We start from the raw sequence: 23,787 nt of genomic DNA, 5'->3' as shown, positions 1-23,787 counted from the left end.
ACTAGGAATCCATATAGAAAATGAGACGTTCAGTCCACACAAACTCTGACCTGGGCTCAGTGTCCACAGAACTGGCAGTCTGTCATCTGCAGCTCCTGGGGAGCTTGGAGGACAGTGGCCGGGCAAACTGCCTTCACTATGCTGACTGACAGCAGAAATTTACTGAACCAAAATAGTTTTCATGTCAGCTCCACGGGGAGAAATCGACAATATTTGTATTTACTGATTCAGTGATTTTATTTCCCTGCCCACCGTAGTGAATGAATATGCCTGTAGTGAAACAGGCAGCTCACAGACAGACTGGAGGCCTTGATCAATCAATGTAGATACCATTAATAAGTTCAAGACACATATACAGCGGTATATTTGTGTGATTTAAACAGCTGTCTGTGTAGATTACGCTTCACTAAACGTGACAGAAATAGACTGGGAGCTTAAAAAAACACAGGGTTTCTCAGTGAGATGCGTGTCACTCGTGCATGTCTTGGAGTGTGGATTAATATATTCAATAAAATGGAAGCATTTTTGTTCCGTGAGTCAATGAGTAATCATGTTAAATAATCATGATCAATCGACCAAAATAATCTTGATTATGATTTTTGCCATAATCAAGCAGCCCTAGTAGTGACTCAGGAATCCAAGGTTCAACAGTTGCACTCACTATCATTCACTGGGGACATCAGCAGGTGCTAAGTGCGTAAGGTGTTAATGCAGGTTCTTCTTCCTGCTGTCTTCCAGTGCAGACGCTCTGCTGCTTGCTCTCACCTCTTCTTGCATTTTTCTGCTGATATTTTTGTTTTTCTTATGTGAGAAACTACAAGCAGCAGCTCCTGGATACTTATAAATCACTAGGACTGTAATTTTTTGTATATATAGTAGGCCATTAGCATATTTCAACATTGAAATATGCTCATGAAATACTGACCTTGTCAGTATTTCATGAGCGTGGCCTACCAACAGCACAAACCTGTACTGCAGTGACTGGAAACGTGATCCTCAAATAAAGCTAATTAGCAGCAAGATGCCCCCTTTCTCCATGGACAACCACCACACACTTCTACAGGAGATTGCAGAGCTGGAATCCAAAATTCACTGGTTAGAAGTGAACTTGGAAGTGAATGAACTATATAGGAACAACTTCACTTTACCATGGACTCAAAACAGTGGACAAGATCATGCTAACTCACTGCTAATAAGCACCAGCAAGACTACCAAATAACAGGAGGACTGTGTACCAGGTAATAAATCTACAAGTGGTAGTCCTCCCTGGAACTGTCCTGGTGCAAAGCCTGAGAGTAAATCATTTCCTTGGGAAATTGAAGGACGAGTAACAGGCAGCGCCCAGCGCCCAGAGGACTGTGTTGCAACCGGCTGGCCTGCATTATCATCCAGACAGAGCACCTCTTCAACCCCTGTACTTTATAGGACACAACCGTAGACAGCTGCGAAAGGAAGAGCTAGCAACAAACCTTCCCAACGACCAAGTGTGCAACTGGAGAACAATTTTGCTCAACTGTTGCAGGACTCTGGATCTCCGTCTGATGACCTGAAAAACTTCTCACTTCACACAGCAGGATAAGGACTGAAAGTAACTCAGAAAGTAAAAGGCTGCAGGGAAAGCTAACAACTGGGCTTTAGACTCTGATTGTGGGTGACTTTACTGTAAAACATGTAAAAAGCATGTGAAGTAAAAACACCAAAATACTCTGTTTTCCCAAGGATATGGTCTCTGACATGACTGAGAGAGTACTGCATATCGTGGCTGTACATCCAACTGTGCAAAACGTCATAGTGCACATAGGGACCAATGACGTTGTGAAGCAACAGTCTGAAGTGCTTAAATGAGACTTTATTGATCTTTTGGACACAGTCAGTTCTCTGAATGCTGAGGTGTTTATCAGTGGTCTTCTACCACCAGTCAGAAGAAGAGCTGAGGGATTCAGCAGACTGTTGGCACTGAAGACATGGCTCTCAACTGCATGTACTGTCTATTCAGTGCACTTTATTGACAATTCCAATTCTTCTGGGACCACAGACATCTTTTTAAGGCAGATGGACTTTGCCTGAACAAGTCAGGAGTAAAATTGTTCACCTCTAACCTATTTCACTTCTTGCATCACCCATCTGTTCCCTCTGCCAAAGACAAGAGACAAGAAGAATCAAAACGGGAAGAAGACATAGCACAGCCGCCTCAGCCCCCACCTGAGCAGAGCTTTGATCATGGGAGACATCTGAGCCAAGAGGAGGAGTCTTCACCCCCTTCACCAGCAACCACCTGTGAGGATCCACCTCCTTCACCCCCCCCAGGCCCTATCCAGGCCACCCTTTCTTCCTGCTCCCCCCTCTTGGAGTTCACTGACCAGATAAAAGAGCTGGTCACTGCTGGGACCAAACTTACCCCGCCGCCCTGCTCACATTTTCTCTCCCCTATACCTCCCTCGGCGTCCACCTCCACCACTGGCTTTAAGTTCTCAGCCCGTTTTGACACAATCATCACAGCTACGACACCCAGCAGTTGCCAGTGGATTTGCCATTTTGTTTGATGATTCCAGTCCAATGAAAGCAGATATCTTATGGAAAATTTTGTTTCTTTTGAATATGTGGCTCTTCAGTTGAATTCCTCTACTCAAGCTATGTCCCTAAATATCTACAGGCCACCTAAATACTGTGCAACCCTTTTTGATGACTGCTGAACTGCTGTCTGTAATCTGTATTGATTACTGTATTGATTATTGTTGATGATTTTAACATCCAAGTTGACAACACCCAGGACAAAGGGACTCAACATGTGATGGAGCCCACACACGACAAGGGGCACACTCTGGACTTAATCATCTCCAAGGGTCTGAACATTTCTAAGGTTGTGGTGACTGATGTTGCTCTCTCTGATCATTCCTGTGTTGTCTTTGAGTGCCCCGTGCATGCAAATGTTCAAACAGAGGTAATCACAAAATGGTATATCACTGAAAACACCAGTGGAATATTTATTCAGGCTTTCTCCTCCACACCTGGCCTCTCTTGGGTCTCAATCAATGAGATGTAGATAATTTCAGTTCTAAGATTACAAGTGTTATTGATGCCGTTGCACCCACTAAGGTGAAGGTTGTCTCTGGTAGGAAAAGATCTCCATGGAGAAATGCCACGCTGGTCAGAATAGAAAAAAGAGAGTGTTTTCCTGTGTCCACTTAAAATTAGAGATGCACCAATCGATCAGCCACCAATCGAAAACGGCAGGTTTTCAGCTGATCAGCCATGAACGATGATCCGATTTTGTGCTGGTCAAATTTACACACATGTAGCTGCACTATGGTTAAAGTCACACACACAGCAGCATAGACAGTAAAGTCACAGCCACACACACACACACGCTAAAACTAAATGATATAAACTTCAGCAAAGACTCACCATCGACTGGTAACATTACAGCACATCTGCTGCAATTTTTAATTTGTTTAGACATTAATTTACCCATTTTATTTACTGGCAACACATCGCACACCGTCATCACGAACACAAACAGGCGGGGCTCAGATGGCAGCTTGAACACCGGCTACAGCTGGACCATCCCGGGTCTGCTCAAGATGGGACAGATTGTGAGTGAGTCCCATCTTGAACAGATGGCCCCAAATAGCCTATATATAACACAGAGTTTACATTCTGGGACGTGAACAGCTGTTTAAATGCAGTTTACCTGAAACCAGGTGATTTTACCTTTTAAGGAAAAGTCTGACATTAAAGTTTTATTGAAAATCAACTGAGGTGTGGCTCTGCTGTTAATACTGCTGTTGTTTTTGTTTATATTATATTCAATTTAGCCTCTTTTTCATTATCTGACACACTGGCATGAATCTTGTGGTGTTTTAATATGTATGGAAAAATATAAAGTAGAAAATTTGAATTAATACAGCTGATAAATATTATTAATCTAGATATGATGATCAAATAAGACGAGCAGAGTGAAAAAACTGTACTCTGCTAAAAATCACTATTAAAATGACATAAGAGTTTATATTTGCTATATGAGTAAAGTGCTTTTTGAGTACACTAAAAAAAGACAATATTTAAGACATTACAAAATATTATAGGTGAAAAATAGAGTGGGAAAGTACTTTGTGGTACCCACCAGGGTTTATCTGCACCACTGACAAATATTTTATCAGTATTTTACTTTGGATTGACTTAAATGAACTTAAGTTCAAGTTCATCATGTAGTTAGAAAACCAAATACTGTGTTCATGTTTTATGTTTTATGAACAATGCTTAATTATGAACATACAATTGAATTTTTAATTAAAGAAAAGTTACAAAAATGTTTGTGTATGCTGTCAATTATAGTTCTTGGAAATAAAGAAAATCGGAATCGGAAGGTCAGACTTTTCAAAAACCGGAAATCAAAAAACGGCCAAGAAAATTGCAATCACTGCATCTCTACGTAAAATCAATTCAAATACCATGACACAATTTTATCCGATCAACCATGAAAAGCTGGAGGACATTAAACAACATCTGAAATCCTCCTTCTGCCTTGATATTCTGCCAACATGTTTTTCCAAAATTGTCTCTAATTGCTTGGCCTCAGATCTTCAACAAATTGTTAACACGTCTCTTCTCTCAGGTGTCTTCCCACAAGCCCTGAAAAATGCCGTCATCAAGCCACTCTTAAAAAAGAACAATCTAGACTCATCACTAATGAACAATTATAGGTCCATATCAAACCTCCGGTTTTTAAGTAAAATAACTGAAAAATCTGTTTCTCAACAGCTGAACAACTTCTTGGCACTAAACAACTGTTTTGATGTCTTCCAGTCAGGATTTCAACCACACCGCAGCACTGAGACTGCTCTTGTTAAGGTCTTCAATAACATCCACTTTAACACAGACAGTGGCAGAATTTCAGTCTTAGCATTAGTGGATCTCAGTGCTGCATTCGACACAGTCAACCACAGCATATTACTAGACCAAGTGGAAAACTGGGTGGGATTTTCTGGCACAGTACTAAGTTGGTTAAGTTGTCCTACTTAAAGGACAGGGACTACTTTGTGTCTATAGACGAAAATTACATGCGGAGTTCCCCAAGGTTCCATTTTGGAGCCTCTTCTGTTCAACATCTATATACTCCCACTAGCTTAGATTATGGAAAACAACAAAATATGTTACTATAATTATGCAGACGACACACAAATTTACATAACCATATCACCGGGGGGCTATGGTCCAATACAAGCACTTAGTAAGTACACTGAACAAATTAATTATTGGATGTGCCAGAATTTTCTTCAATTAAACAAAGACAAAGCTGAAGTAATTGTTTTTGGAGCCAAAGTAAAAACCTCAAACCAAGCCAGAAATCTTGGTGTAGTCATGGACTCAGACCTGAATTTCAACAGCCACATTTAGACATTTGCAGAGTCAGCCTACTATCACTTTAAGCATATATCAAGGATTAAAGGACTTATGTCTCAGCAGGATTGGAAAAACTTGTCCATGTGTTTCTTCAGTAGACTCAACTACTGTAATGGTGTCTTTACAGGTCTCCCTAATTCAGACAGCTGCAGCTGATTCAGAACACCGCTGCTCGAGTCCTCACTAAGACCAGGAAAGTGGATCACATCACGTCAGTTCTCAGATCTTTACACTGGCTGCCTATCTGTCAAAGAATTTATTTTAAAATATCACTGTTGGTTTATAAAGTGGAGGGGGTTTAGGGTGGAAATACATTTCTGATCTTCTGCTACATTATGAACCATCCAGACCTATCAGGTTGTCAGGGACAGGTCTGCTTTCTGTCCTCAGGGTCAAAACTAAACATGGAGAAGCAGCGTTCAGTTTTCATGCACCACATATCAAGATCAAACTCCCAGAAAACTACAGGTATGCTGTAACTCTCAGTTCTTTTAATCAAAGCTTAAGACTTTTCTGTTTGCTGCTGCCTTTGATTAAATCAAATAATTATTCATTTCTTGTACTGCACTGTAACTTTTATTCTTGTATTTCATACCTGTCTTATTCTATTTTAGCTTAATATAGTTTTCTGTTCTTTCTGTTTCTGACTGTTTTTGATTGTATTTAAATGTCCTTTTTATTGTGTTTCTTTTGCACTTTGTCTCTATGAGTTTTATGTAAAGGACTTTGAGTTGCCTTGTTGCTGAAATGTGCTATATAAATAAACTTGCCCTGCCTTTCCTTCCCCTGAGACCTCTTCCCCCGAGAGACTGAACCACGGAGAGTTGCAGGCATGGAGCTACAAGCAAATAAGACAGTCAAAGGCTCAGTCTTCAAACACACTGCTCGTTGTCCCTTCTTCAGCCTTGAAAGAATAAAAACGAGTGGTGGGGGTGGGCAGGTAGTGGGTGGATTGAGACATTTCCATGAGAACACTGATGGCTGTTTGTGTGCTTTGAAATGTCAAACCACCACATTAATGGAGGTCTACGCTAACACACTGGTTAATTTAAGTTCGCAATTACAGGTCTCCTGAATGCACCGAGGCAGTAAATGGTGCTCCACTTGAGTCTGACAGTTTATGGAGGTATGACACTTGAGATTCTTTCTCACAAATACCCATTACTGCTGGTTTGTTGGAGACTCCATGGCAGCAAAAGGATATTTTACATCATCAGTATCTCGACTGAACAGTAGGTTCAGCTGTTTTTTTGGTTTTTTTCCCTTGAACTTGAACTCTCAAAAACACAGTGTTGATAAAATTCTCTTTTTGGCATCGCCCGGCTCGAGAGGCTCTCCAAAGGAGAAGGAGGGAAAAACAGGCGCAAGTGAGCGTGACAGACCCTGCTGAGTGGGAGGGAAGCTCAGCAGGAGGAGTGAAGGGGATAAATCACCTGTATCCTTTTCCTTTTTAAACACATTTCCATTTTGAAGGTCCCCCGTGGCTCGACACTCAGCTCTGCCTTTCACAGGAAGCTGGCCGGGCAAAATGCAGCTCTTGCCTGGCCTGTGACTCAGGTGGTCACCAAAGCTACCAAGACACATTTGAATACATGGCAGAGGAAACTGTAAGGTCACAGTATTGATTATCTTGGTTAAAGAAGTAACCGTGGCTATGAGTCAATAGGGCAAACTGATTGCACCTGACGCCTCGCATAAAGGCTGGCTCTATGAGCAAAAGGGTGACATAAAACAGTATGAGACAGAGAAAGACAGTGTGGAGGAGAAAGCCGGAGGGAGGCAGAGAAATAAACAGAGATAAAGTCAGTGAAAGTACAGGAGAGATTCACGATCTCATTATGGTTTAAATGCATAAACCACGGTTTATTTGAACTGTAAAACTTCCATACTGCTTTGGCAACACGGTTTCTGATAAACAGTAATGTCAACAAAGTAAGAGAACTGAGCAACACAACACAGACTCAAACAGGGAGAATATAACTGCAGCTTTTCATGAGGCAGTGCAATAGAGAGAGAGAGAGAGAGAGAGAGAGAGAGAAATAGAAAGGGATCAATGCTGCCACTGAGCCAGAAGTGAAAGAAGCAGCAGAAGAGGAAGGAGAGAACGATGGGAATGCAGGAGCAGGTGTGGAGAAGCAGCGGATGGGTGTTTACCTGAAAGGTCTGCCACAGCTGATCGGCCAGAGCGTTGATCTGAGAGAGGATGTGACGGATGAGAAGGGACTTTGACATGCTGCTGCTCCCCAGCGTGATCAGACACTCCATCAGCCTCTCTGCAGCCCGGAGCTGAGGTGTGAAGAAGAAGATTGTGCTGAAGCTGATTCCTTAAAACCATATTTTTACTAAGCTTTATGACTAATTCTGTAAATTGATTGATTCTAACTCTACCAATCACAAACTGGTTCCAATAAATGCTGATTAATGACACCAAACAACTGTACACTGCATGTATGAATTACTTCAAAGTGTATATAATGCGTATCCAGTTCAGATCATTTTCATTATGGATTAATCTGCCAATTATTCTGTCTTTTAATCAATTCATTGTTTTTATCTGTCATTTATCAGAACCTAAAGTGACATCTTCAAATATATTGCTTTGTGTAACCAACAGTCAAAAAAAAAAGTCTGGATATTAGCAACACCAAGCTCAGGGAATCCGTATTTCAAGTCTTCATATGTAGCATTTGGAACTGAAAAGTATAAATGTAATTGTGGTGAAATCACAATAAAGGTCCTCGAATCCTTGAATCCATAAAGTATTTCTCAATTTATCCTGTGATCTTAAATGTCTACATTCGACACCTGAGCAACACTGGCTGAATTGTAAACACATTTCGTGGTTATAAAGTTGTGTTGACCAAAGGATTTTTTTCTTGGGTGAATGCAAAAAGACTAAAACGTGGCACATCTATATTTTTTACTCCTAAATGTTCAAAACAGAATAATAAAATAATTCATAATTGCTGCTCCTTAGAATAATAAAATACCTGCACCACTTGCAAGGGCTTCATCACTATGCATGTTTTAAAAATATAAATGCTATCCCATCCAGCTACATTACTTTTTAACTTAAAATAAGCTTTCTGTGCATGTTGTAATAACTCGATTTCCACAAAGTAAACATTTTACACATCATGCAGCCCTACGTGAACCACTTACAATAAGTAACCACTGCTTACACATAACATTTAGCACATATTTACAATTGTTTATGGAAAAAAGGCAAAAATGCAAAGATCGATCTTGGGATTTTAAAAATCAATCATTCAAATTAAAATCGTGATTGATAAGAAAACCTTTCTAGTCCAAAACCAGGACAAAGAAAAACAGACCCCCTATACACCTTACATTAAAATATATCCATATTGTATCTAGATATGATTTAACCTGATTACATTTACACCTGGTATCAATATGTGTCTCCAGTGTCCACACTGAGATCCAACTGAGATCTGATCACTCTGTCCAGCTCAAACAACTGAACGTCACACAAACACTCTCTCCGCTCCCCCTGAGCTTCCAGATGTCTCACACTCATTGTTTTATGCTCATTAAGAGCCTCTGAAATTGATTTTACTGCTGATTTTTCAGTTATAATAATGTGTATATCACCACAACTGACACAAATCAACGGACACAAGCAATACTAGCAATAATAATCATTTAGAAAGTACCATGTAGTTGAAAATAGTCAAGTACACACAAGACACTGTTTCCCCTAGACTGACTGGGGAGACAGCACTTGTTCTTTGCACTCGCTCAACTACACACTTGCTATGCACACAGCTACGCTACTCTTATTACAGAACCTTTCACATAAATGTCCTTTAAAGAATGAAGAGAGGGAGGATGACTCAAAAGAATTCCACAGTAATGTAGAGTGCTCACACAGTATGCAAGTGAAAATCATTAGTCATCATCAGTAATCATCATCTGATGATCGTGTGAAATTTTAGGAGCTGCGCGCACCGCTGCAGAATGAATATAGGGGTAACACTGCAAGATGACAAAGGAGCAGTAAAATGTTATTAGTCTTTAAAACCACTGACGCTGAGATGAATAGTGGAAATGTTCCTATCCTATGGTGCAAAAAAAACAACTGTAGCATAACTGTGTAGTGTGAAATAAAGATTCTCTGTAAGACATCACGAACAGAATGGACAAACAAACAAACAAAGGGACAGCCTTGATGGAGTCCATCATCTGTCAAGAACGCACTCAACTTATTTCTAAGAAAGTAAACACAACTCTGAGGCTGCTGTCAGACCAACATTAGTTCTGTGCGAAAAATGCAATCTGTATCATGCTCAACCTGCTGCAATGCAACGTGACGTCATCCGGCAAGACTATGCTGGCCACTCATCACATACAACTGCACATTATTGGTGATTATTTTGTCACATGAATATTGTGACAATATAAATGAGTATTTCTACCATTTATCTTGTGATTGTCGTGACAAAAGATAAAATAGTTGCCAGTGTGACAGCTTTCTAGAGCTGTAAAAATCTTTGTGAGTATTACAAACTTCTGTGAAGCATTTTGTCATCTGATAAGCCTTCAAATTCATGAATCTGTTACTCAAACTTGACTTCCTGGATATTATTTCATGTCTTGCAACACGCCTCCGCAAATGCAGCCCCATGCACTGTTGTAACACAGGGCTGTTTTCAGTCTGAATCCCCACTAACTCTGCTTTTACATGAACCTAACTGCATATTCCTGTAGTAGACCCCAGAAGATTTGCTAGGTTTCATATTTTTTGAGTGATTTAGAGAGGATTGGTGTTTTTACTCTTTGACAGCTAGTTTCCCTTGATTGGAGAAACAGTCAACCAATCAGAGCTTTGGGTACAGTAACTAGTTACTTCGCTATATCCAGGAAAAACAGTGATCAAAAAGTGGCCACAGCAATTGTGATATAAACTGTAGGTTGTAAGTAAGTAAACTTCTCTTGAATCAGCATATTTCTTCATCTCCTTGCAATCACTGTTGTAGCTTTAGGGTTGACTGAAAATGACTTTGGGAGGACGAGAAAAGTCATTTGTAACTGAATATGTAAGGTCAAAAAAAGAGAGAAGAAAATAAACCCCTTCTCAAACGAAATTCAGCTAACATGAAGATGATGTCAGGAGTGAATATGTTAAGTGAAGCGAAATGATAAACCAGTCTGACCATAAGATAGAAGTGACATGATTGTAAGCAAGACACATGTAGCTGGACTGACAATCTAATTAAAGGATATGGTTGGTGTTGCTCTGCTTTGCATATCTCAATACTTTTGTTTTTCTTTCACATTAATCTAAATTTGGTGCTTTAATGAGTTTTGTGGCAACAGGATGGTGTGTGTGGGATTGAGTCAAAATACACTACAGTGTGTGTGTGTTCATGAACGAACCCAGTGCAGCGGTATAGCTCACTGATTAGTTTTTGATAGTTTTTGGACAAAAACGGAGGTCTACGGCACAGAGGAATAAGATATATGAGGCTTTCAATACAATATTTGTTAGGAGACCAATTCGCTGTTGGTTTTGGTCTTTTCATGAGATTTGCTGATTAAATTAAGAAAAATAATATCACCAGATGTATCCTTCATCTACATCCTGGTGCCAAACACGCAGCCAACGGTGCAGCTGCTGCTACAGGTTTTAATTTTCCAGATCCTGGAGGGGATTTGCTTAGCATGCATGCTCACATTCAACAACAGCCTAATTCATATTCACTCCCATTTTTCATATTGTTGACTGGGAGCGGCCAAACGCATCCAAACTGTCCTCTGTTGTTGTGCCAACAGGCAGCTTCACGGCAACAGCTGGGGATAAATTGTTTGCCTCAAGGGCATCATGACTATTGTTGCTTTTCAATCTGGTCTGAAGAATTCAATCAGTGACCTTGCACACAGCTCTTAAGTGCGGATTTACAACTTTTTGATGCTTAAAGCTGATCAAATAGGTGTGTTGTTTGTGTTCCTCAGACGGACTGTCAGCAACTAAAAGAGAAAACGAAAAGAACCTGAAATTCAATTTGCTTTCTATCATCTCTGCTGCTGATTACCCCCGAGTGCTGAATGATACAAGGACATCATGTGAATTTGTGTGGAATGATTATCCTATCAAGAGATTAATTCATAATTGGAATCTATTGAAGTGAAGAGAGACTGACGAGGCCTTTCAGCTCTCCACTCTGACCTGTTGCCTTCTGATTGATGCACAAGCCTGATCAGACCTGCTGGTTTGGTTGTTAACTTGGAGACATACAAAGAAAAAGAAAAAGAAAGTAAATGCTGTCTTTAGAGTGTTGGATTTACGTTCATCTAGCTCATCTCAACATTTCCTTTATCCTTTGCCCTATTTTGGTAATCCATGAAGCGGTGTTATCTTTGTCCTACTCCACAGATTAAGATTACAAGCCATTGTGATTTGTCCCTTAGTTACACAGTCCTCGATTATTGTTTAATGATAAATCCACTGTTATGGCCTTTGCTGTTACCTTTATATTGCTGTGTTGTCATAACTGATGTCACTCTAGTTCTGCTATGCAAAGAGAGCTGTACAAGCCCTTGGATGATTGGTTCCTGCCACCAACCTGGGATTGAACTCTACCTCTCTGTCACTGATAGGACCAACGAATCCAACTTACATCCAATCAGGCCAACCTTCACCTTTTCATCACCCGCCCTGTCCACCAACCCAACGTCCTCGTTTTTGACACTAGACACGCCATGAAAAGCCACCAGGCTATACAGCGACAACGGTGCTGTTCTGTGTTAGCAGTGTTAACACAGTTAGCCATAATGTCTGTTCCACACAACTACTTTCTGTGTTTACTTTAATTCAGACTCAGAGACAAATGTTTGAAATGATTAATGTAAAATAATGTTTATTTGGAAAGCTGTCAGAGGCTTACGCAGCCTGTCCTTGTTTCCCCGAATCTCTACAACGAAGTTGGCCAGTGCAAAATTAGCATGTCCCATAGAGCCACAATGGCTGTATTTATGGGAAATACATCAGGTTGAAATAAACCAGAATTATCCTTTAACTGTTTGATTGATCTTGCTGCTGTTGAGACTGAGACACACTAGTTTTAGGCGACTCTAAACTGGGCAGGTTTAGATTGTATTGTTTTGCATTAGACTTTACCCTGTTGCAGCAGTTGTGGCGGTGTTAATTTTGTTGATGAATGATTCTTGGCATAGTTTTCGTCATTTTTTGGCGGATGAAAACGAGACGATAACTAAATAAAAACTAATTTATGAAGAAAAAAACTATGCCAAAATCTATTAACACTTTAGTCAAAGAATAAAAATGAGATGAAAATGTTAGGGAGAGACAAGTTGGGGATGGACGAATTTCACATTTGATGTCAAGGAAAACAAGACCCTTTGTAAACCACATGGAGCGAAAATCACTGGTGTTTTCACTAAACTTGTTGTGCAATACAAGCTAAAACTTAATGTCAGACATATGACGGGAGAAAGGAGCAGAAACGTAGTAAAGAGACAACAGGAGAAAAATAAGAACTTGATTTTTTCCCCCCTCCTTATTCAACCTCACAGATACAGATGGACCATTGAGTGCAAATAAAGCTAGTGCATTCCAGCAGAATATTTCAACAGCTCTTCTAAGTGCTTTTAAAGAACAACATATCAAGGAGGAGGGCATAGCTAAATGGATTCAGCGAACAGGATTACTGGTCACAACAATTGAAGATGAGGAGAGGAATTTGTTCGAGTGATGGAGACAATAGAGTATATCTAATTATTCAGGGAGAGTAGGCCTAATGTTCGCTGGTGTTATTTTGTTATTGTCTGAGATGGTCTTTTGCAAAAAAGCAAGGCCATATTCTTGTTTCTTTTATATTTATATTGGTTTTATTTGCAGTTGATTTTAAGATAAATAGAGACATGTGTCATACACAACAGTTAAAATTGTGTCTGTCTTGCACATTCAAACTTTAATACCATTCCGTAACAACAGGTAAATAGATGTTTCCTCCAGGAGTCTATAATGAGTTTGTAGAGCAATCTGTGTATATACAGAAAATTAATTGGAAATTCTAGAGAAACGTTTAAATAATGCATTAAACTTTAACTAAACTGTTAGATTTTAGTCAACTAAATATATTGTAGATCAACTAAAACTAGATTAAAACTAAAAAACATTTGGAGGACTAAAATTTGACTAAAATTAAATGGCATTTTAGTCAAAAGACTATGATTAAAACTGAATCAAAACTTGCTGCCAAAATTAACACTGGTTGTAGGAGTGTCTGCCACACCAAGTTTTGAATCATTAGGAAATTCTTTCTGTTATAATTATTTGTTGATTTTGCATCACCTGCTGGCCTTTTCTTTTGTTGCTCATCTTAGTTCTCCTTATCATTGTTTTGCCTCTAAAGTTGAGTATGTAAACTTATCTCTGCATCAGTCAACTAAACTATAATCGGCTGAATCTTTCTAAAATACCATAGAACTAGAATAAGCCTGTGTTACGTTGGTTCCCTTTCTTGGACTTCCGGGTTGTAATATCGATTAATTGAGTATATAAACTCACAAAATCACAATTTGTTGGAGGAACTGCCAATCCTTTAATTTTAGACAATAAGATCCAGATCCGATAAGGGTGCTTGTAGTTACTTCCTGTTTTTCTTTGGAACAAACTACCTTATGACCTCAGATTTGTCCCAACTTTGTCTACATTCAAAGTAAACTTTTCTCAGTTACTGTTAGGAATGCACCAATCCTCAACTACGGATATCTGTCAATACTGAGTGCCAATCTGACACCAGTGCTGTCTTTTTGCCAAAAGAGAAATCTGTATCCTTCACTGTATGGAACACATTGTAATCATTTTTATATAAGATAATATGAGGCTGGGGGATGCTGTGGCACAAAAAACTGATTTGGAAGCCCGCTGTGACTGAATGAATGTAGCTGATAACAGAAACACTGAGATTCATAATGACACCGACAATGAAACTGTGTTTATGTAAACTGGATCGGACACGTCATGGCCAATACTCGATTTGTTGTACCCCTGGTTACTGTGTTTATTTGTGTATTTGTTTGTGTTTTTTTCTGGAAAGTAAATGCAGAGTTCATCTTCGGGTGGGTGCTTATTATTTTTCTGTTATTTTTTATCTGTTATTCTCCATATTATTCTATAAAACTGCTGTGCAAAACAAGCAAGATGTGCTCGGATAATTGAGTAATAGTTGTCAGTATATAACCATGTTTTCGAATGCTGTAATGCACCGACTTTTCATTGGTCGGTTAGTTGCAGGAAAAAAAAAAGTACGACGATCCATCTATCACTCAGAATTTCATTTAAAAGTTTGCTACTTTTCAGCTGCTTCGCGGTTTCACCCAACAAAACATTTCAGCCACCATGTGAGCCACACGACATGGATGTTGAGATTTAACTTAAATTAACGCTGATTTTTATATTGTATGAATGCCGAACTGAGCCCACGATGAAGTTAACATAATTTTACCGATTAATGAAGAACGAATAAATAGCCGTATTTTGAATAGAGTCTGGTGTTGCTGTTTACAAAGGACCGGGGCTGGTGTTGAACCAAGCCAAGTCTGTCTACCTTTGACGTCCTGGGCCAGGACCCTCCATGTGCTGGAGTACTGGATGCAGTGTCTGCACCAGGAGGAGCAGAACTGGACCAGCCAGGCAGAGGATGAGTTACTGACAGGGGGGGGGGGGGGTTTCAGGCTGCTGCTGCTGCTCAGGATCACCAGCGGGTCCTTCTCTGTGTACAGCCAGGCTGCAACACAAACAGTCGCAGGGACGAGCCAGAGGACGACCGCCGTTTCAAACCAGAACTGGAGCATCCCACCTGCCATCCAGATAGAGACACACTGAGAGCGGGCTGTCAGAAAGCGGGAGTGTTTCTGCTGAAAACAACCACCGAGCCCCAGGGAGACACGAGAGTACCTGCTCGCTAACAGCTACGTGTGTTTACGACAGAGAGCAGGAGGGAGGACAATGTCTCACTTTGAAGGAGTTTGGTGTTTCTGATGCCCCGAAAAATATATATTTAAATACTTAAATTAGTATCAATAATATCATAAACGTGCAATGACTAGTTGACTAATAGCTTGAACTAATGACTACCAGTCGACTAGGAAAATCTTTGGTGGGGGGCAGCCCTAGCTATAACATATGGAGTTGTGTAGGCGAAACTGACAAGTATCCTCTCCCCTACAGCAGTTGAATGTCAAGAGCATCTCACATAAAAAAAAAACCTGACATCAAAGCTCTAGTTTAAATAACTTACAATCTCATTCTCATCCTTTCATCTCTGAGAGGCCGCAGTAAGAAGAATTAATAGAGTGATAAAAAGGTATACTTGAGCGTTCTGTTTGGGGTTGAAACACATGAGGCGAGCAAGATCCAATATATGAGAAGGTAATAAATGTTCTTCCAGTAGACAAAAGGATAGCACGGTAAGATGAAGCAGGTGTGAGGCTACATGAAGCCAGCCACACAAACTGTTCTCCTCTCTGAAAGGTTATTATATGAAATATGCCTGCAGTTGAACACAGTGGGAGAGTGACATTTGAATGACGCCACTTGGGATACGGGACGTGCAATTTCATTGTCTGGGCTCTTCATCTTGTCCAACGTCCTTCCTCCTAGACCGTAACAACTCCTCCAGGTGTGTCTGAAAAACGAGTAAGAGCTCTCGTCCCGGACGTGAGCGGCTCAGCAGGCAGGATCTCCCGCCGGGTAAATTGCAACTGCTTGAGGCATTACTTCTCAAGATGAAACACACTTAGACTGTGAGCACTTTGCAGACACTCCAAAACTCCCAGACAGGACTCTTATTCAGCCGTTCTCATTGTTTGAATACCTAGCTGGAGTTTTAGAAAAGGGCTGTAAAATGATGGTGGATTCCCTACACAACAAAAATGTGTAGAAGAGCAAACTAGCAGAAAAATTTCCTGTCTAGAACTTATACTGGGCAGCTTTTGGCAGGTAGTTTCCCAACATGCATGTTTTCAAACCTGCCATGTATTGTCCAGTCATCTCCGTTACTGACTTCTTGTGTCCCGTCCATTTTTTCACATCCTCCATTTCCTGTTTTGTCTCTTTTAGACTATAGTAAATACAAGTAAGAAGTCGTGGTCCTGATCAGTTCCGACAGCCTGCTATACGTTGTTTTATAAAGCTGGACAGGTATTTGCTAAAATGCATTCGCAAGGTGATCACAAGCATCAGATATCTATGTACACAACGAGAGATATAGCCCAACTTCTGTTGTAGACAGGGAATTGAAAGACAAAATTACGAAGTACTTTCTTGTTACTGAAACGCATCAGGTCAATACAATCACGTTGGTGATCGGCAGGTTGTTGGGCTGGGATGGAGTTAGCATTTCATCAAATTTGAGTCCAGTACCAAATCCACTTATCAAATCCTTTCCAATCCTGTATTAAAATTCAAATCAAATTCAACTCAATACCACATTATTTATCTCTGCGAGGGATATTGTGTGCAGCATCAAGATCGACAGATACACACACAGTTGATAGGAAACACAGCAAAAATAATATTAATCACAAATCTAAAAGCAATAAAAGGCTATAAGCTTACAGCACCATATGCGGACAACTCGCCCTTCTGTCTCCACAACCTAATGTCCTGTCTTTGTGATTCATGTACACAGGCGATCATAGACTGACTGGCTTTTCTCTTCCTTTGCAGGAAAAAATGGCATGTCACATAAAAAGAGAGTTACAGTGTCATTATGTGGACACGCTCCCTTCTGATCAGCACAGTCATGGTTTCTATAACACGACAATTCACTCCAAATGTAGCTGCGTAAGCGTTGACTCCTCTGACTGACAACCAAGACAAGGTGAAAGAAAAACACCTTAAGTAAGTGTTGGATGAGTAATCATAGCGACTGCGCATGAGTAGAAACGTGGTTCCATTTGGCTCTGCACATGAGATTTGTTGACAGACAATAAGAAAAATATCGAAAATCACCAGCCAAATCCTTTGCTGCCAATTAATTTTCTGTCAATCAACTAATCAAGTAATTGTTGCAGGTCTACAATACTACCACATATAGTGGGCATCAGTTGGGGACAAGCAACAACTTTTGTTGTGGGCCCCTTAGGAGGTTAATCTGTCCATGACTTGAGTAAATAACATACCTAAATAGCGCAGACATCTACTTTAATAATCAGTTTGAGCTAATTCATCTGCTGCTGCTGTTTCCTACAGTATAAATGTGCTTACTTATCCTTTCATATTGTCAGTTATTGGAATTACACTGGAAATCCATTCAGTGGTTTGTGAGGACACTGTATCCTCGATGATATTATCCCACTATAATAGATAGTGATTAATCTGGTGTCAGAATGTTTTAGAATCGTGTCCCAGTGGCCGTTTTTTCTCTGGCACTCCTTGATCTTGTCAGGAGCCTTTCCAGTATTACAATTACCCCTACCCTTCATCTCTGACCTCCCCTCTATGTCTGAATTGTCTCCAACAATCAGTTTGACTGGCAGAGAGATGGAGTGTTCGCTGAACGTCAGAAATATAAAGACTCTGTTGACGGGTATCCTCAATGTCGTTTGTAATGTCCTTATTATGCAAGTTAAAGAGAATGCAAATTTGTGAGAGAAATGGTGAGAAGGTTATATAACACTTCGTGAGGTTGGGAACATACTGTGTTCTCACCATGTCTGTGGTCAAAGTCAGAGCACTGAGTGACCACAGAGGCTTTGACATACACATGTAAGGTCAACTGTTACACTGAAATACATAAGAGTGTAAACCAAGTGGCTTGGTACTCATACTATTGAGTATTACATAAGATGCAGAAGGGCTTTAATTTAGAGGTAATCTCAGTAGAGCTGCAACAATTAGTTGATTAATTGATTAGTTGCCAACTATTAAATTAACAGCCAACTATTTTTATAATTGTTTTGAGTCATTTTTGTAGAAAAGAAGTCCAAATTCTCAGATTAGAGCTTCTCAAATGTGAAGATTTTCTGGTTTCTTTAGTCCTCCATAACAATAAACTGAATATCTTTGGGTTGTGGACTGTTTGTCGGGACAAAACAAGACATTTAAGAACATCATCCTAGGTTCAATCAATCAATCAATTTTTATTTATATAGCGCCATATCACAACAAAAGTCATCTCAAGGCACTTTTCACATAGAGCAGGTCAAGACCGTACTCTTTCATTGTTCTGGGAAACAGTGACTGACATTTTTCACCATATTCTGAACCAAACAACTAATTGATAAATTGAGAAAATAATTAACAGATAATCAAGAATGAAAATAATCTTTAGTTGTAGCCCTTCATTTCAGCCACTTGCAGAGCTTCAGCTAGTCTATTTAAAATGTAAAATAAGCTTGGAGGTGAAGCTGAAAGCTGGAAATGATCTTCTTCAAAATCTTCTTGGCTAAGTGAAAATTCAGGTGTAGAGCATTTCAAAAAGGGCTGCGTCTCTTACCAAGGGTTTCCAACAGTGTATTACAAGCCTGGCGGCCCGCCAGGCCTGTATCGACCCCCTGCCAGACCTAAGCATTGAGGAATTTTTAACAAAATGTATTTTAAGATGTTCTCTAAACTAAAATGTGTTATACAAGTAGCGTAGCTCCTTTGAGGAATAAGACACACTTGAAAAATTGTGACCCTGTCCTTTAAGTTATTTGGCCCATTTTATTGTTTGGTCGATATGTGCTACTGTGCAAAAGTTTTAGGCACTAAAAGTAAAGTGAGGATGCTTTCAAAAATAATGCCATGCCATGAATAGTTTTTATTTATCAATTCACTTCATACAAAGTTCAGTAAACAAAAGAAATCTAAATGAAATCAGTGTTTGGTTTGACAACACTTTGCCTTTAAAATAGCAGCAGTTGTCCTCGGTTCACCTGCACAGTTTTTTAAGGTGTTTGACAGGTTGGTTGTTCCAAACATCTTGGAGAAGTTGCCACAGTTCTTCAGTGGATTTAGGCGTCTCAGCTGTTTCTGTCTCTTCATTTAATCCCAGACTGACTCCATGATGTTGAGATAAGGGCTCTGTGGGGGCCAAACCATCTGTTGCAGGATTCCTTGTTCTTCTTGTTGCTGAATATGACTCTGGCTGTATGTTTGGGGTCGTTGTCATGTTGCAGAATACATTTGCAGATGCCTACCTGATTGTATTGAATAATGGATAAGTATCTAAACATCTTAAGTGCCTAAAACTTTTGCACAGTACAGTATGTTTTCAGATTACTACTGTCAAACACGGATCAGAATCCATGTGCAAAGGCTTCTTTCTAAAGCTGCTATTTTAGACAATAGTTCACCCATCGCACAAGGAGCCGTCCATAACAGAAAAGCAAAGAAATCAATTTCTCCAGGCGCGATACCATCAATATACCAGAATGCAATGCAGCCACAAGGTGTTGTATTTTGAGCAACGGGCACAGCGACCCGTATCACCCACAGCTGAATGATCACATTTTAAAAGCCATTTCTCTGCTTGTATAGACCGTCATTTGACTCGGAGTAACAAGTGCACACCCGGCCACTGACACCTTGTCAAATCACATTCTGGAAAAATAAAAATAAAAACTTACAAACATGAGAAGCCGAGGCAGGCTGAAGGAGAGTCAGCACATCAAAAACATTAATTACACATGCATTGAGCATCACGGATTCGTAATATCAAACAGCAGCAGTATCAAAGAGAGGAGTTTTACTTTAAACGGTGTTATCTCGCCCCAAACACAGATCATTCTTTAAGGTGCTACGATGAAAAGGGGAGAGAGTCTGCATAATTTTAGTAAAAAACAACTTGTCAGAGTCTCAGTTTGTCACAAAACCTCCCATCCGGGATGAGATGACCAGAGGTGCAACAACTCTGTTATTGAACAGCATGTAAAAAAATACAAATCAACATATGTCGACTATCGATTAGTCGTCTCATCTATAAAACGTCAGACAAGGGTGAAAGATGTCGATCACTGTTTCCCAAAGCAACCAAGATGCAACTTAGTATGTCTTGTTTTATCCCGATCTGAAAAAATACATTTAAAAAGCATGATGACTTTCCAGTCCGCTCTGCAGAAAACAAACAAGAAACAGATTTTAACGCCTGTTTGAGTTTCCACATATAAAACAGCAGAAACATCAACCCTGGAGCAGAAAATGTCCTCTTATCCCTAAAAACATCCTCTCTCTCTGTGCTTTACCTTTTTCACAGCTCATTGTCTGCACAGCTGCAACAGATTTTTACCTCTCGATGGGATCGCACGTTTCATTTTTTTTGCTCTCTAGTGTTTTGGTCTTGAAAGCGAGTGTGACAAAACAGCCCCTCGCTGAATGAAACTGATTGATTTTTGACAAAAAAATCTCAATTCAAGGTCTACTCTTGACTGTATCACACAGTTTTCTTCTTCAGATGAAGTTGGCTCAGTAGTCATGGAGCTGCACGTAGTTTTTTTGCAGGTGCACTTTTAGGACTTCTCAAACTAAAAATGATTCTTTTTATTAATTATTACAGGCCGCCTCCAGTCAAAATCCTGTTTTTATTCTTGTTCTTGTTCTGACTACAGAAAACAGAAAACATTCACACCTGAGGAGAGAGAGAATTTTGGCAAGTTTTTCTTTTAAAAAAACAACTCAAAATGATCAATTATCAAAATAGTTTTTTCTTCTTTTTTTTTCAGTCAACTTATAGACTAATTGGTGCAATGAAAAATATTTGTATATTCATAGATTCAGGATTTTTCAATGAGGGGAAGCAGGAGGTCATTTATTTTTTGTGGAAAAACATTACTATTATTATTATTATACATAAATATTTCAAAGTAGAGTAAAATAATGTTGGGGGGTGTAATGGATCATTACTCAAACACTAACCTGCTCTACTGTATTTTTGTCATTTTTGGTGTTTTATGGTGTTCATTATTTTCTGATAGCGCTCTATAAATATTATATGTTCTTTTATGAGTTGTACACTTTAGTGCCCATTTTCTGACTTGGTGAAGTAAAGACAATTTTACACCGCAATGGACCAAAAAAATTCTGTATTCTTGTCTGAATAACTGTGTTTTTTTACTTTTATACTCAAACATAATCAAATATTTCAGCAGGTCACAGAATCTCTGAAGCAACCCTCGACTGGCCAAAAAAGAAAACAGTTTGGCTGTGAAACATGACGTAAAATGCTTTTTCTCCCCATTTTCTGCATCTGAACTCAGAATGGAGTCTAACATTCATCATGTCTGAATCTATGACTATTACAGTAAATGCTTCCTTTAAAAAGCTCTGATTCCATCATCATAATTAAGCACTGTCCTTCCACAATAATCAGATTCAGAGTCCAACTAATGGCATCCCTGCTTTTTAAAACTCACTCCATATTATTGTGATTGGTTGTCTGACTAGTAACCTGTGCTATAAGGCAGCAAGACGAGCTGCCTCTGTTGGGGGCATTAAAGCCTCTCAGAGATAGACTGGTGCTGTGTTAATGGATGTCCTCATTGCCCTCTTAACCACCATCAGTTTCATTGATAACTGCTAAACATTGTGGCGCCATTTAGGAAGATTTCTTCACTATTATGCATGACAAACAGAAACAGGGAAGTCGTTGTAAAGGGGAAATTGCCAGCAGCCATCTTAGTTGGGTGAACCATTCTTTGAACGTTTAGTAAGAGCCAGATGGGATAACTTCATCCTTCTCAGCTCAGGCTCACTTTCATCTCCATTTCCCAGCTGCTGAGCCCTGTCATGACAGCAACATGTGTGAGGCGGTGAGTGACTTTTACCAGCAGTTGTAAGGGCAATTTTACCCTTTATGAAATCAGTGAGCTTTGAATGAAGGTTAAACCTGATACAGGATACCGCGCACTTTCTTTACTGCAATGGAAGTATTCTCAATGTCATTTCATTGAGTGATTAACTATTAAGTATTAATCAGCAACTATTTTCATAATTGAATAATCGTTTCAAGCAAAAATACCAAATATATTCTGGTTCCAGTCTCTCAAATGTGACAATTTGCTGTTTATCTTTGTCATATATGGCAGTAAATTGAATCTCTGAAGGTTTTGGACTGTTAGTCAGACAAAACAAGCTAATTGACGTCATCACTGTGGGTTTTAAGAAGAAGTTGTGAGTGCAATTTTTCACCATTTTTAAAAAGCTTCAGGCATTTTAGATGTTTAGATTCTTATTTATAATGCAATACTATCAGGGAGGCGTCTGATAGGTCCAAAATGTATTCAGCATGAGGGTCCTGCAATGTATATTGATTTAATTTAAGCTTCTGTTGACTGAACTTTGTGTGATGTTAACTGATGATTAAAAACTATTCATGGCATTATTTTGAAAGCATGCTCACTTTACTTTTAGTGCCTAAAACGTTTGCACAGTACCGTATGTTATTAATCCATCTATAATTCTGTCATCCTGTATTTTAGGGCTGAAACTAACAATTATTCAATCTGATGATTAGTGTGAAGGGAGCAGGTGTGACGATCCAACCAGTATCCACTAGCAGTAATCTGTTTTACGTCAGCAGTCTGAGTAAGATTAGTACTATTGTTTGCTTTTTGGTTTGAACAGGTAATCAACCTGATTTAACTCCATTGTGTTTATTTTGCTTGTACGTCATCCTGATCCGGTTCTGAAATCGTTTTCTTGCACAGTAACAAAAAAGAACCAGCAAGAGTGTTGCTTTATTGTTTTTCCCCATGAGGAGAGAGGTCTGTAAATGACTCGTACGACATGTCTGGACCACTCATGAACTTCATTTGTACCTCAGAGAAAATTATTAAAAAAGTAAACAAAAGCAGCTTCTCATTTTTAGATGGCAACAGTTAGGTAGTGAACATTAACCAAGTGTAATCCAGTGTTTCCCCAATAATAGTACAGGCCAATGAAGACCCCCCCCCCCCCCCCCCCCCCCCCCCCCCCCACGGCCAAAAAATATCTTTTTAAATTCCAACAATAACACCAAATATCCATTCATTAGGAAATCAATGAGCCAGGCCAAACCACCACTAGATCTAGACCTAGATCACATTCTCACATGTGAGGATTTGCTGCTTTTTCCTCTGTTTTATATCATTGTAAACTGAATATCTTGTTGGTCCAACAAAACAAGACATTTATAAATCACCTTATGATGAGTGTTTTTATTTTCTGTCATTTTACAGACCAAACGATTAATCAAGAAGCAAAAAAAAACAAAACAAAAAACAGATAAAAATAATAATTAATTGCAACTCCAGCATATTTTCATCCTATTTTCCTTTTGAAACTATCTATAAAATGTTTATACAGAAAATGTAATCTATGTAATCAAATTCAATTTAGTGTTTAGCGGACAAATGATCAACTCCTGCATTTGC

At 39.4% G+C, this 23,787-nt stretch overlaps 1 protein-coding gene across 4 annotated transcripts in view; it reads right to left on the bottom strand.

The window, feature by feature from the left end:
• The window catches only part of mei4 (meiosis-specific, MEI4 homolog (S. cerevisiae)), a 65,276-nt gene that overhangs the window by 32,653 nt on the left and 8,836 nt on the right, over positions 1 to 23,787 (bottom strand). For all 4 annotated transcript variants that reach the window (XM_044329556.1, XM_044329555.1, XM_044329554.1 and 1 more), the window contains one exon: positions 7,558 to 7,689. In XM_044329556.1, the coding sequence (XP_044185491.1) occupies positions 7,558 to 7,689 (132 nt within the window). The remainder of the gene's footprint in view (positions 1 to 7,557; positions 7,690 to 23,787) is intronic.

This window comes from Thunnus albacares, chromosome 16, assembly GCF_914725855.1.
Source record: "Thunnus albacares chromosome 16, fThuAlb1.1, whole genome shotgun sequence".
NCBI lineage: Eukaryota > Metazoa > Chordata > Actinopteri > Scombriformes > Scombridae > Thunnus > Thunnus albacares.
Note: the sequence above shows the minus strand (reverse complement) of the source record. Positions and strands in the feature narration are given on the sequence as shown.